The sequence below is a fragment of the Cucumis melo genome, chromosome 12 (genome assembly GCF_025177605.1).
Source record: "Cucumis melo cultivar AY chromosome 12, USDA_Cmelo_AY_1.0, whole genome shotgun sequence".
Taxonomy (NCBI): Eukaryota; Viridiplantae; Streptophyta; class Magnoliopsida; order Cucurbitales; family Cucurbitaceae; genus Cucumis; species Cucumis melo.
In genome coordinates this window covers 20,181,755-20,197,405 of record NC_066868.1, presented here as the reverse complement: position 1 = coordinate 20,197,405, position 15,651 = coordinate 20,181,755, and the positions used below count along the sequence as shown (strand labels likewise).

Below are 15,651 nucleotides of genomic sequence, written 5' to 3'. Positions count from 1 at the left end.
TTAGAAAGAATAACTTTGATTCATGATGGATCTCGTGGATAATGGGATGTGTTAAAAATCCTAAATATTCGGTCTTCATCAATGGTCGGCCAAGAGGGAGAATTTCAGCCTCAAGGGGTCTTAGGCAAGGAGACCGTTTGTCTCCTTTTCTATTTCTTTTGGTCAGTGAAGCTTTGAGCGGTCTCTTCTCCAACCTTTACAAGAAGGAAATGTTTGAAGGCTTTGTAGTTGGAAAAGACAAGGTTCACGTGCCTATCCTTCAATTGGCGAATGATACTTTATTGTTTCGTAAATTTGATGAGGTGATGCTGGAAATTTGAAGGAAAACGTTATTAGTTCTTGAATGGTATTCTGGACAAAAAATTAATTGGGAGAAATCATCCATATGTGGTATCAATATTGAGGACAGCAAGAATCTTTCAATAGCTAATAATTTGAACTTTCCATGGACAAATGCAGAAGGTACAACCTTTCTAGGGGTGAGACAATTACATTATGCAGATCTGTTATCTCCAGTCTCCCTACCTAATATATATTTGTTTTCCTCTTGCCAGAAAGCGTTCTAAGCTCTTTTGAAAGAATTATGAGGAAGTTCTTTTGAGAAGAAAACAAGGAAGAAAAGTTGAATCACTTAGCAAAATGGGATATTGTCATTAAATCGCGTAAGGATGGAGGCCTCAGTTTGGGTAAATTGAATGACGTAATAAAAAAGGATGAAATACAGAACTAACTAAACTACAAGTTAGTCAGAACAGTTAGTATCCTTAACTGTTTCATAACAATTTCCTTGTAACTGCCTTGTAACAAACTTTCAGAAAACTTAATAAATACAGCATCTCTTAGCCACATTTGGCAGAGAATTCAATTGAAAAAATACTGCTTACTTTGAAATTACATCAATTGGTATCAGAGCGCCGAAAAGTTTCTGGGTCAAATGACTGTCCGACGTGATAATCCGGAGGCAGCAGAGCAATTTGCTCAAAACCAAGAGGCGGAAGAAAACCCCGTCCTCTCTCCAAAAACTACCTCAAGACGCTTGCTGTCCATGGAAGCTTCTGTGGAAAGAATCGAAAATACACTCCAAGTAGTCTTGCAAAGACTAGAGGCATTGACACCTCCTCAAAATGTTCATCAAGAAGATCAAGAACGTGTTCGTGACTGGGGGCAGCGTGGCATTCGTGGTGCCGGAATTCGTAGGGCTGAAATAAATCATCAAGAAAGCAGATATGATGTCCAAGAACGAAGGAGACCATTTCAAGACTATCAAAATCCTTTTCCAAGAAACCAAGAAATGTACCAAGAACCTCAAGATTGGAGTTCCTCTGATGATGAGCTGCAAGAAAGGCCAATTTTTAACCAGAATAGAGGATTTCGACCTCAGTTTGATGAAAGAAGGAGAGAACTAGCAGAATCCAAAATGAAAATTGATCTTCCAAGCTACGATGGTAAACGTAATATAGAGATTTTTCTTGATTGATTAAAGAATACTGAAAATTTTTTCAATTATATGAATACTCCCAAGGTAAAGAAAGTCCATTTAGTAGCATTAAAGCTGAAGGCTGGAGCGTCGACATGGTAGGATCAACTAGAAGTGAATAGACAAAGGTGTGGAAAGCAGCCCATCCGTTCTTGGAAAAAAATGAAGAGATTATTGAAAGCGCGATTCTTACCTCCAAATTATGAGCAGACTTTATACAGTCAATACCAAAATTGCCGTCAAGGTACACGAACAGTAGCCGACTACATTAAAGAGTTTCATCACCTGGGTGCAAGGATAAATCTAAGTGAGAATGAGCAGCATCAAATCGCAAGATTTATTGGGGGCCTTCGATTTGACATTAAAGAGAAGATAAAACTTCAACCATTTCGGTTTTTATCTGAGGCAATTTCTTTTGCAGAGACGGTAGAAGAGATGAATGCCATTCGAACCAAGAATGTAAACCGGAAGACGACTTAGGAGGCAACCTCAACTAAGAGGTCAGTCTATTCCAACAAAACAAATGGTCAGCCATCAACTTCGACACAAGGGAAAGGGAAAGAGGTTGAAACACAGGATTTAGCCGATGATAAAAAGAGGGAGGTTGTGAACAAAGGCAAGGTCCAAAATAAATACAACCGGCCATCACTAGGCAAATGTTTTCGATGCGGCCAACCTGGCCACCCGTCTAATACTTGCCCTCAACGAAAGACAATAGCATTGGCAGACAAAGAAGAAGATTCGGCAAGCGAAAGTAGTGAAGAACTAGAAGAAGAGGCTAAATTAATCGAAGCTGATGACGGACACCGAGTCTCTTGTGTCATTCAAAGAGTCCTCCTTGCCCCAAAGGAAGAAACAAACCCACAATGCCACAGTCTATTCAAGACAAGATGCACCATAAATGGGAAAGTATGTGATGTAATCATTGACAATGGAAGTAGTGAGAACTTTGTGGCTAAGAAGCTGGTGACTGCATTAAATTTGAAGGCTGAACCTCATCCGAACCCCTACAAGATAGGTTGGGTGAAGAAAGGAGGAGAAACAACGATCAGCGAAATTTGCACGGTTCCACTTTCCATTGGGAACGGATACAAGGACCAAATTGTTTGCGATGTGATTGAAATGGACGTACGTCACCTACTCTTAGGGAGACCTTGGCAACATGATACTTGAACCTTACATAAGGGGAGAGAAAATACATATGAATTTCAATAGATGGGAAAGAAAGTAGTCCTACTCCCATTAGCAAAAAAAAAACAGCGAAGCAACAAAGCAACACAAGAGTAAGGGGCAGCTTTTTATCACTGTTAGTGAAAAAGAATTGCTAAAGGAAAGGGAGCAAGACCTCTTAGGACTGATAATTGTTGACAAGTCCAATGAAGAACAGCTTGAAACCATGGATTCCAGGCTACAACAACTATTCGAAGAATTCCCTCATTTAAAGAAAGAACCACAGGGGCTGCCACCCCTCCGTGATATTCAGCCTCAGATTGATCTCATACCAGGAGCATCATTACCAATCTTATCTCACTACAGAATGAGTCCTCATGAATATCAGATCCTCCATGAACACATTGAAAAATTACTAGAGAAAGGACACATCAAACCGAGCTTTAGTCCCGTGCCGTACTGGCTTTACTCACACCTAAGAAAGATGGTAGTTGGAGAATCTGTGTAGACAGCAGGGCTATTAATCGCATTACTATGAAGTACAGATTTCCCATTCCACGAGTTGGTGATCTCTTAGACCAACTTGGTAAAACTCTATCTTTTCAAAGATTGATTTAAAAAGCGGCTACCATCAGATGCGAATCAGACCAGGTGATGAATGGAAGACAACATTTAAAACTAATGAGGGCTTGTTTGAATGGATGATCATGTCGTTTGGATTATCCAACACACCCAGCACCTTCATGAGATTGATGAATCAGGTGCTCCATCCTTTCCTCAACAAATTCATAGTAGTTTACTTTGATGATATACTTGTATACAGCAATGGAAGTGATGAAACATATGCTCCATCTTAGAAAACTATTCCAAGTTCTAACCGAAACAGAGCTATACATTAACCAGAAAAAGTGTGTGTTCTTAAAGAAAGAGATCTATTTTCTTGGGTTCATTATCAAGCAAGGGAGGATAAGTATGGAACCTAAGAAGATTGAAGCCATCCAGACTTGGCCAACGCCAGCCTCTACCAAAGAAATACAAGCCTTTCTTGGATAGGCTTCTTTCTACATAAGGTTTATAAAAAATTTCAGCTCCATTGTTGCTCCACTCACCAATTGTTTAAAGAAGGGAAATTTTAAGTGGACTTTACAACAACAAGAGAGCTTCAATGATATCAAGAAAAGATTGACTTCGAGTCCCATATTACAGCTACCAAACTTCATACTACCTTTTGAAGTTGCAGTCGACGCATGTGGCACAGGGATCGAAGCTGTCTTATCCTAAAAAGGCCACCCAATTGAATTCTTCAGTGAGAAACTAAGCTCTTCGAGGCAATCGTGGAGCACTTATGAACAAGAGTTATATGCCTTCGTTAGACCTCTAAAGCCATGGGAACACTACCTACTCTCTAAAGAGTTTATACTCCTAACCGACCACTTTTCCTAAAGTATCTCCAATCCCAAAAGAATATCAGCAGAATGCACGCTCGCTGGATCTCTTTCCTCCAAAGATTTGATTTTGTAATCAAACATCACTCGGGTAAAGAAAAAAATGGTAGTTGATGCCTTAAGTAGAAAAAGCTCCTTGCTTACACTTACCCAACCTATTTAAACACTTACCCAACCTATATGAAGAAGACATCGACTTTGGGAACATTTGGTACAAATGCTCCAATTACATAAATGCTTACGACTACCACATTGTTGAAGGCTTCCTATTTAAAGGTGAACAGTTGTGCATTCCTCATACCTCACTACGAGAAGCTCTCTTAAAAGAAGCACACTCCGGCGGCTTAGCTGGACACTTTGGACAAAATAAGACATTTGAAATTATTTCTAAAAGATACTACTGGTCCCAGCTAAGAAGAGACTCAAATAACTTCGTGAAAAGGTGTCCCATTTGCCAAAGATCTAAAAGATCAAGCACAAATGCAGGGTTGTACTCCCCACTGCCAATTCCAACTTCCATTTAGGAAGATTTGTCAATTGACTTTGTAGTGGGACTACCAAAAACCCAAAGGCATTTTGATTTTGTTATAGTCATCGTAGACAGGTTTAGCAAAATGTCCCACTTCATTGCTTGCAAGAAGACGAATGACGCAATCTATATAGCCAACCTCTACTTTAGAGAGGTGGTCCGATTACATGGAGTACTTAAATCAATTGTATCCGACAGGGATGTTAAATTCCTAAGTCACTTTTGGCAAACCCTATGGAAGAAGTTTGACACAACACTAAAGTACAGCAATACAGCCCATCCTCATACAGATGGCCAAACTGAAGTAACCAACAGAACACTAGGCAACTTAATACGTTGTCTCAATGGGACAAAACCTAAACAGTGGGATCAAGCACTTGCACAAGCTGAGTTCGCTTTCAATAATATGAAAAATCGCTCAACAGGAAAATGCCCCTTTAAGATAGTATACACTAAACAGCCCCGGTTGACTCTTGACCTTACTTCACTACCTACAACCATGAACCTTGATAAAGAAGCAGAAAGAATGACAGAAGACATTGAGAAATTGCACAAAGAAGTCTATGATCACCTAGTGCAAACCACAAACTCCTACAAAAAAATCAGCAGATAAGAAAAGAAGGCAAGCTCAATTTTCCAAAGGAGATTTAGTAATGATACAGATAAGAAAAAACAGAGTCCCCACTGGCACCTATAACAAACTGAAAGACAAACAAATTGGCCCCTTTCCTATACTGGAGAATTACGGAGATAATGCTTTCAAAATAGGACTACCATCAGACATCTACATACATCCAGTATTCAATATTGCTGATTTAAAGCCATATCATGCACCAGACAGTTTCAGACTTGTTGATTAACTCACTCGAGGACGAGCTCTCCTTTAAGGGGAGGAAATGATGTCATAAGAAATGATGAAATACAGAACTAACTAAACTACAAGTTAGTCAGAACAGTTAGTATCCTTAATTGTTTCATAACAATTTCCTTGTAACAAACTTTCAGAAAACTTAATAAATACAGCATCCCTTAGCCACATTTGGCAGAGAATTCAATTGAAAAAGTACTGCTTACTTTGAAATTACATCATTGAAGCACAAGAATTTGGCATCATTGTCTAAGTGAGGCTGGCGCTATTTAGTTGAACAAAACTCACTATGGTGTCAAATGATTAGAAGCATCCATGGAAGCAATACCTTCAATTGGCATACAAGTGGAAAAGAAACTTTGAGCCTTAGAAGCCCTTGGATTAACATTTCCAGACAATGGCGCAAAATAGATGCATTGGCACTCTTCAATTTAGGTGATGGCAGCAGAATCCTTTTTTGGCAACACCCTTGAATCGAAAGAGTTTCCCTAAAGTGTAAATTTCCAGGACTGTTTAGGTTGCACAGAATCCAAATGGTTTAGTTTCAGATCATTGGGACTCTTCCACCAGCCTTGGTTCATTTTTTTTCAGATGACTGCTTAATATAAAGAAATCTAGACTTTCAATCCGTATTAAGCCAGCTTTCTACCTCACAGCCAGCCACCCATCCGGATAGAAGGTTTTGTCTCTTGAAACAAATGGCTCTTTCTCGGTAAAATCCTTGGTTGATCACCTCTCTACATCTTCACCAATGGATATCTCTTTATAAAAAAGTATGCAGTCAACAATCCAAGAAGAGTAAACATCTCCTTTAAGGATTATGTTGTTCGATAACCTAAACTGAGCATCAGTACTTCAAAAAAAACTCCCTTCCCATGCTCTGTCACCACATATTTGCCCCCTTTGTAAAGTTGGTTAGGAGAATATCCAACAACTTTTATTTGACTATGTTTATGCAACAAATTGTTGGTTCCGACTCCACCGAACTTTTAATATTTGTTAGGTTCTCGATAAAGATTTTAAGAAGAATGTGGTCCAAATCATTGTCGATCCAGCTTTGAAGAAGAAGACAGCTGCCTTGCTGTGGGTTAATGCAGTGAAAACTCTATTAGTTGAAGTTTGGTTTGAAAGAAGTCAAGGGTTTTCCATGACAAGCCTTCGACATAGATGGACCAATTTGAATCTACTCGCTTGAATGCAACATCCTGGTGTTCCTTACTAAAATTATTTAGGAGCACTCTCTGCAAGAGATTTTGCTAAACTGGCCAGCCTTCATAACCCCTCCACTTTGAAGTCTGTTAGGCTACTAACAAGTAAGAGCTAATTTACCCAATTCTAATGGCAAAAACAGAGGCAGCACTCTGAACTTATATATTTATAATGTCAAAATGGATACATTCATAAGACATAACAAGACAGAAGCAGTAGGAAAGCAAGAAAGATAACATACCACCCTTTCCCCCACTGAGCTAGGGTATTTCCTCGGCCACAGCAGCCGCCTCTACTAAACAAATACAAAATAAAACCTACCTACCCCATTCCCAATAAGATGCTATATATAGGCCTACCAACATTCTCCTCAATGGGCTCCATGGTGCACGATCATTTGCTTGTCATTTCCTCATCATGGCTATCTTGTTTTTTTACCATTTTACCCCTTCTTTTATACGTATGGACTATAGGAGGTCTCACAGAGTCTTGGGCAGCATGTCTTTTGAATGGCCTTGTGCTTCAACTGGATCCTAGCATAAACGAGGAATGTATGAATGCTTTTCTAATATATCGCTGATGTTGTTTTTTTAATGTTTTGTATGTAGACTACTTTATTTTGGGCTTGTATTTTGGCTTTGTATTGGCTACTAACAACCTAGAGAAAGGATAATTTTTATTTCTTTCCACACTATGGATATGATGAGGGTGCCAAGGGGTGTCAACATAGTTGAGGTGTCCGATGCACCTGTGGATCCGCCTCTCTTTCTTTGCTCATTGTATAACCCTCTAGTACTATGACCATTGTCTTTGTTGAGATGTTAAGAGTTTCACATTGGGAAAACCAATGAAACTCACACTCCTTATATGGTAGATGGGTTACTCCTCTCGTTGCCAATTGGTTTTGAGATTGAACCTCACACTATCAAACAGTCTCTATTTTATTCATTCATGATATTAAGACTTCTTTCCTCTTGGAAAAAAAATAACAAATACTATTAGTATAAAAAATAAAAAGACTTAGAAAAACTCAATTGAGGAAGAAGCCAAAATTCAGACTTTTAACAATTAAAAGTCACCTTAAATAGCTTCAACAAAAACATTTAAAACAAACCATATAAAAAAAACAAACACACAAAGCTTCTCAGTATATCAAATAAAAAGATTCCGAGAAAAACTCGACAAGAAAGAAGCTATAAAATCTTACCCATCTTCTGAGATATGTAGGGCGAAGGATCGTTCCTTTGAATCGCCACCTTTGCACTGGCACCAATTTGATACATAATTAATCGAGGCATGACACAAAATTAAAAAAATTAAAATTTTAAAATAAATATAATAATGATAATAACTACCTTTTGGCACTTGGAAGTTATAAGTTCATACAGTAATTCTAAAAAATGGCCTCTAAACGTTTATGTTGTACAAAAAAATACCTCTTATGGAAAAACCAATCAGTTTTGGCAAGGGCTCATTGCTTATGAAAAAAGTAACATGGAAAATTGTATTTATGCCCTCACTTATTAAATACAAGATAAATAAATATTCGTCAAACTTTTTTTTAATGAGAAACATTTAATAGATGAATGAAATTAATCCAAAGAGTAAGTGGAAGAAACCCTAAAAAGATAAAAAGGAAGCCCATACATGAGAGAGCGAATAACAGCTAAAATACAAATGCGCAAATAGGAAAAGGTACAACCATATCTGACAATAACAAAGTCGAGGGGCCCAAAAAACCAAATCAAGTGAAGTCCAATGTTGATCCATAATCCATTAGAAAATGGCAAAGCTTCACAAGTATCATCATGAAATATCCGTTTTTTCTATATCCATTAGTGTCTAGGTTAGATACATGCACCTCGACTAATCTCATAGGACGACCCGCCTAACCCTACAATATTTGGGTGTTCAAGAAACTCATAGAAAATTGAGTCCTAGGTAGGCGGCCATCATGTATTGAACCTATGACCTCTTAGTCATTTTATTGGGACTATGTCTCCTTTTCCACTACTAGGTCAACCAAGATTGTTTGAAAGAAAGATAATCATAGGAACTTGAGGAAATATTGGAGAAGTTCAAACAAAAGAACTGAAGTTTTTAATTTTTTTATTAAAATCTGAATTCAAAAAAAAAAAAAATAACAGCCTAATTCCAAGTTTTATACTAAGGCAGAAGGTGAAATAACCTTTACAACAGGTCAAAAATCTAAAAGTGTGAGTAATTTCCAGAAGTTAATAACCAAGCTAATTACATCAAATTCCCTCTTCCAAAGGAAAACTCGTCCTTGAGTTTAGGCTGAAATTTGCAGTTGTATGTGTTGTCTCCAAACTTCTTTACTATTCGATAAGGTCCTATCTTCTTTGGCTGTAATTTACTGTATTATCTAACCGGAAGTCTCGCTTTTCGAAGATATATCATGACGAGATCGCCTTCTTTAAATTCCTTGAATTTTCTATGTTTATTCGCTTGTTTCTTGTATTCATTCATCTTTTCTAGTTGGTTAGCTAGATCTTTGTGCAGTTTTGCTATCCTTTCGCCATGTTCTTGGCTTCTACACTAAGATCAACATTAGAAGGAACATTAGAAAGGTCAACAGTTAGTCTAGGTAATTTAGTGTAAACAATCTCAAATGATGACTTCCCCATTGAGCAATTCTTCATATGATTGTAGGCGAACTCTACTTGTGCTAAGATGAGATCCCATTGTTTAGGTTTGTCTCAACCTATGCATCTTACAAGGTTAGCTAGAGTTCTCTTGGTGATTTCGGTTTATCCATCCATTTGTAGATGACTCGTGGTTCTAAATTTGAGTGTCGTGTTGAGCTTTTTCCAAAAAGTCTTCCAAAAGTAGTTTAGAAACTTTACATCTCGATCGAACACTATGGATTTAGGTATTCCTTGCAAAAGCACAATTTCTTTAAAGAATATGTTAGTTACATAAATAGCATTCGAAGTTCTCCTACAAGGTAAAAAGTGAGACATCTTGCTAAATCGATCAACTACCACAAGAAGGGAATCATACCCCCTTTGAGTTTTTGAAAGGCCTAGGATGAAGTCCATGGACAAGTCTTCCCAAATGCCTTCGGTAATAGGTAATGGGGTGTCAAGGCCCATATTTTGAAGCTGTCCCTTGGCAGTTTCGCACGTAAAACAGTGTTTGACGAACTTTATGACATCCCTACATAGTTGTGGCCAATAACACCTTTCACTAAGTAGTTGATAGGTCTTGTCAATACCGAAATGCCCCACAAGGTCATTGCTATGAAGCTCTTCAATTAAAGTCTCAAGAAGTGATGTTCTAGAAATGCAAAGAAAATTATTCGTGAAAAGAAACTCATTAGTCAAGTGACAACGAACATCATCAACACATAAAAACCAAATATTGCTAAAGTCAGGGTCATCCTTATAAAGGTTTGGTAAAGAATCAAAAGCTACCACTTGAGTTGTTAGGGTGAGAAGATTGGCTTTCCTACTAAGAGCATCTGCCACAACATTAGTACTACCCGCCTTATCCTTTATAACACAAAATGAAAACGTTGGATAAAAAAGAGTCATCTAGCATGCATTCTGCTAATAGTTTTTTGGGTTTGTAAATATTTGAGGGATAAGTGGTCGAAATATAAAATGAATTATTGGCCTAAAGATGATGTTCACAAGCCTTTAAAGCTCTTACCAACGAAAAAAATTCTTGTCCATAGGTGCTCTACTTGTGTCTTGCTTCACTTAGTTTCTCACTAAAATACTCAATTCAGTGTGTGTTGAGACAAAACCGCTCCAATTCCATATCCACAAGCATCGACCGTTACTTCAAATGGTTGTGTTAGCAAGGATGTGTTCGACAACTTTTCTTTCAAAAGCACAAAACTTTGTGTTTGCGGGTTAGACCATGAGAATCTCCTTTCTTTAAACATTCAGTTAGAAAAGATACTATAGTACTAGAATTTTTTATGAATTTTCTGTAGAAAGATGTAAGACCAAGAAAGCTTTACAATTCTTTTACCATTTTAGGTTGAGGCCCATTTTTTATTGCCTTGATTTTGTTAGGATCTACAGATATATCAAATTCATTAGTGACAAAACCAAAAAAAATATGTCTTTGACCAAGAAAGAACACTTCTTGAAGTTGATACTAAGTCGGGTTCTTTGAAGGGTTTTAAAAGTTTATGCAAGCGAGAAAGATGTTCTTCATAGGAAAGGCTACATACTAAAATGTAATCAAAATAGACTACCAAGAATTTATTAAGGTAAGAATGTAAATCCTGAGTCATTAACTCATGAAAGTGCTAGGCACATTGGAAAGTCCGAAAGGCATACCAACCATTCAAAGAGGCCCTCATTAGTCTTGAATGTCATTTTCCATTCATCTCCCGATCGGATCCTTATCTTATGGTAACCACTTTTCAAGTCAATCTTGGAGAAAAAATTTCCTCCAAGTTGGTCAAAATAGGTCGAACATTCTTGAAATGGGGAATCGGTATTTGATTATGATTTTGTTAATGGTGCGGCAATCCACGCACATCCTCCGTGATCCGTCATTCTTGGGAGTTAAGAGAATGGGCATGATGCAAGGACTTAGGCTTGGTCTAATTTGCCCTTTCTCTAGGAGTTCAATCACTTGTTTTTTTACGGATATCGTATTTTCTATCTTTTTTCCATCTTGATCTCCGCTTTGTAAATCATCGAAACTGCTGCTGATTGGGTGCTAATCAATTGAAGGTCCATTTGTTGTTGGATTTCTTCTTTAAGGCCATCAACAAATCTCGCAATGTGGTAATTCTCGCTTTTGTTGATTCTCGTTTTAGCATTTAGTCAGTGAAATTCTTCCACATATTCAAATATGCTCCGCATTTAGTCAGTGAAACTCTTCCGCATATTCAAATATGCTCCACTTGCCTTGTTTGCATTTTTTATATTGATAGCCCAATATTTGTTCATAGTCCGTTGGCAAGAATCTTCTCTTCATTAGTTTCAACATTCGAGGCCAATTCTTAGGTGGTCTTTTTCCAATCTATCTCTGATTCACTTGGATTTGGTCCCACCAAGCTAAAGCTCCTAACTTGATTTTGGGTGTAACGAGCTTCACCTTCTCTTCAAGGCTATCCTGTACTCAAAAAAGTTTTCCCCATTCTTGATCCAATCAAGAAATTCCTCCACATCTAATTTTCCACTAAATGTGGTTAAGTCCACCTTCATTTTAAATTCTTGGTGATAGTCCCCTCGTATTCGGCCTTCTCTGTGATGAAAAAGGGAATTTTGACCCTCTCTATTTCGTCGCATCCACTGCTAGTCTGCAAATTGACGTTTGAACCCATTTTCTTCATTCGACGATGCATTCGAATTTGTCTATATATCAACGGGTCTTAGAAGCTAGTGGTCACTAGATGCATTCGAAGATTCTTGGCGCATTCTAAGGTATCCTCGTCGGCTCTTGGTTCTTGCAAGTTGCCGGCGAGTTGCGGTTGGCGTCTTCTTCTCTTCTTTCTAGCAACGGCATCTTGTCGGTGAGGTAAGGCGTTCGTGCCTAATTCCATTTGGCAGGACACCCGTTTGATTGCGAGTTGTAGATCAACTAGACAGGTATTCATCCCTCCAAGTGTTTCTTCAACGGCCAATAGGAGTGCGATTGAAGTCTTCGGCCAGAGAATCTCTTGTTCGAAGGGTTGCTCATCGAAACGCTTACCTTTTCCGGCGTTGGCTGGGTTCCTTCCCACCATGAGTCCCTTCTTCAAGAGCTCTGATACCAAGTTGATGAAGTCTTGGAGAAGTTCAAACAAAAGAACTGAAGTCTTTATTCTTCTTATTAAAATCTGAATTCAAAAAAATAAGGACAGCCTAATTCCAAGTTTTATACTAATGCAGAAGGTGACCTACCACCTTTGCAACAGGTCAGATATCTAAAACTGTGAGTAATTTCCAGCAGTTAATCTCCAAGCTAATTAGATCAGCTAATAATCAACAGCCAAGCTAATTACACCAGAACTAGATCCGAGTGCCCCAAACAAAAACTAAGGAAGCAGAGTCCCTTGGAGCAAATTCAAGTTGAAAAAGACTCTTTTCGATGCACACCTTTTGCTTTCTAGATTCAAATGCACATCTTTCCCTTTCTTTCCATAATCATCAACTTTTTAACCCACTTTCCCTCTCCAAATTGAATGAGGAATTGTGAAATAGATTTTTTTATCCATCTTTTCAAAGACGATGAAGCCAAAATCTGAGTTCATGAGTTCTGGCCGAAAGGTCTTTGAAACTCACTAATTCCGACTGAGATGTGGTCCAAATTCTTGAACTTAGACCAAGATTAGTCCCCAATTCATGAATTTCAATTGAAAACTGATTAGAATTGATGAATTTTGACCGGAAGAAGTCATTGGACTCCTGAAGATATGCTTGCTACTTTTATTCATTTTATTAACACCTTTGGAAGGGGGTCTCTCTTTCCTGCCCTTAGGCTGTCTTCTTTTTTTCATCAATATATCTTCTGGTTTCTTATCAAAAATAAATACATAAATAAATAAGATATAGAAGCTGGCACTGTTTTCATTTCACTTCTACAAATTGGATAAATATCTCAAAACAGAACACAATGTGCATAAAGAAACTGATATTAGAAAAAAAAATACCATTGGACAAAGCAAGCCGGAAAACTGCCCAGGAACACAAGCTTCGATGTCAATGCCAAGATCCTGCAATTTTTTTCTCAGAATATTCAATAGAGTGGAGCTTAAAGCCTTGTCTCGTGGATTCTCCGAAAAGGCTGCACAAAGAAAGAAAGCGAATAACATTAAAACTAAACAAACGTCAAGTCCTCTCCCAAGTCCCGTCCTCAGAATACATTGCCTGCACACTAATTTGCTGCCTTCAAAAATGTACCCTTAACCTCTCCTATTTCATCACAATCCAAAAAGTGGGGAGAAAAAAAAGAGTGACTACCCAGCCAAGAAACATCAAGTTATTGCGCAACACGGGTATTAACCAGAAACAATCATAAACCCAACTACAATTCAACAACCATAAGAAGTTCCAATAATAGCACCTGGAGGTCTGGGAACATTGGCATGAGAAGTAAAAGAAGAAAACCCATTTGGTTTCATGGCAAAGGGTTTCACAAGGGACGTGGGTCGTACAGGAAATGAACCATGGAGAAGAGAAATGCTTCTGTACAGGAAATACTTCTGCGAATAAGAAGAAGAAGAAGAAGAAGAAGAAGAAAGGTGTGACAGGAAAACCAGAGAAGTTGATTTGCACAAAGGAAAGGAACCCATTAGACAAAATGGTGAGGAAAAGGAAGAGAGCTTGGAAAAGGGGTTATAGAGACATTGATTGTGATGAAGAAAACGCATTCTGGCTCTTGGTAGGGTTAGGGTAATCAGCTGAGTATGGCCACCATTTCAAGTCTACACTACAGAGTTAAAAATAACATAGTAGGTAGGTAGAGACGGAAGAAACCAACTGGGCATTGAAATGAATGTTGGTGAAGAAAGGAGGGAGTTAGGGGTGTGCGAAGAGTGGGTTTTGGTTGCTGAAACCCTTAAGTTTCGGGGGCTGTAAACCCAACTTTCCTCGGCGCTTGCTTCCGACGACAAATGAACCCGACCACGAAAGAGGGAGGCTTTTCTGCAGAACTAGCGTGATTTTATAAAACTTCGAGGGCGTTTGTCGCGGGACTATATTACAATAGTTGCACTTAAGTCCAAAACAACGTACGCGTTTGAGTGAAGGATTGGTTATTGATTTAGGCTTAGGTAATCCTAGTTTTAGTCCGTTAACTCTTCTTCGTCACTTCTTATCTCTTCTTCAACTTTTTCTCGATTATTCTTCAACATTTCTTTACACTTCTTCAATTTTTTCTTAACTCTTCTTCGACTCTTCCTTAATCCATTTTTTTCTCATTTATAATTTTTATATTTATGAGTTTTGTTAATTGTAATCTTTTTATTTTAAAATCATAGCTTATTTTTAAGTTATGAATTTGGTACAATTACATTATTAAAATTTTAATATCAATCTCAACCTCAATGTATTTTGTTAATTAGCTTAAATATCTAAGGAATGTCAATTCAATAAAAAGAAATGGTAACATTTTAACAAACTACCGTAAATTTATTACGACAATTAAAAAATTATAAGGCCTATTTGATTAAATTAACAATTAGTGGTAACTTCAACAATCCTATTATTTAGAGGCGATTTGTCTATATTTTTCATAATGTTATTTTGGTTATTAAATTAAGCTTGGTAAAATTAACATAACAAATATTTTGTTATAGAGTTAGTAGGATCATGAACTTTTTAGCCAATGATTGTTGCAGAATGACTGAAATAAATATTTTGAAAGTATATAAATCACTATTAAAAAAATAAAAATTTAATTTAATATTTTAAAAGTAGACTAAAATAAATTGAAGAGAAACCTAAAACTAGATTTATTGTAATTTTCACTAGAAAACAAAACTATAGTTGGTAAAAGCGTTGATTGTTATTTTTCGTTTCCAATATTTCGTATTTCCAATTGTTATTTGCACTTATTTACATGTTTACGGGTTGCGTGCGTGTCATATTCATAAAAATCAATTTATTGAAACGTAATGTATACTTAAAAAAATGTTGAAAATAAATATTATAGTTAAATAAATTAAGGCAAATTGTATGAAAATTAGGACGATTTGGTAAATTAAATATACGAAATTCGTGTACTGGATTTAAAATATAAATTTTAAAAACAAAAAAAATTATTCGCACGTAACGATTACTTGAAAAAGGTTAAAAATGAATGTCATATTTAAAGACATTAAGGCAAATTGTTCTACGAAAACTATGACAATTTTGTAAGTTAATATATAAAATTTGTGTATTGGATTTATAATATGAATTAAATATATATATTAAAAAAAAACAAATTTCATAACACTACTTACATAACTTTTCCCCAAACACAACTTATTATAATACTA

At 37.0% G+C, this 15,651-nt stretch overlaps 1 protein-coding gene across 5 annotated transcripts in view; it reads right to left on the bottom strand.

Moving 5' to 3' along the window:
• The window catches only part of LOC103488704 (twinkle homolog protein, chloroplastic/mitochondrial), a 48,239-nt gene extending 33,900 nt beyond the window's left edge, over positions 1–14,339 (bottom strand). For 3 of the 5 annotated variants that reach the window (XR_007815834.1, XM_008447559.3, XM_051079937.1), the window contains exons 1-3: positions 13,734–14,338; positions 13,321–13,454; positions 7,906–7,961 (exon numbers count right to left, since the gene is read on the bottom strand). Coding sequence is in view for 3 of the 5 variants with exons in the window: in XM_008447559.3 (XP_008445781.1) it covers positions 7,906–7,961; positions 13,321–13,454; positions 13,734–14,040 (497 nt within the window). In the remaining 2 variants the exon portion in view is untranslated. Of the gene's footprint in view, positions 1–7,905; positions 7,962–13,320; positions 13,455–13,733 lie in introns of those variants that run through there. The other 2 variants (XM_051079936.1, XM_051079938.1) reach the window with 2 other exon arrangements.
• Positions 14,340–15,651: the final 1,312 nt, after the last annotated feature.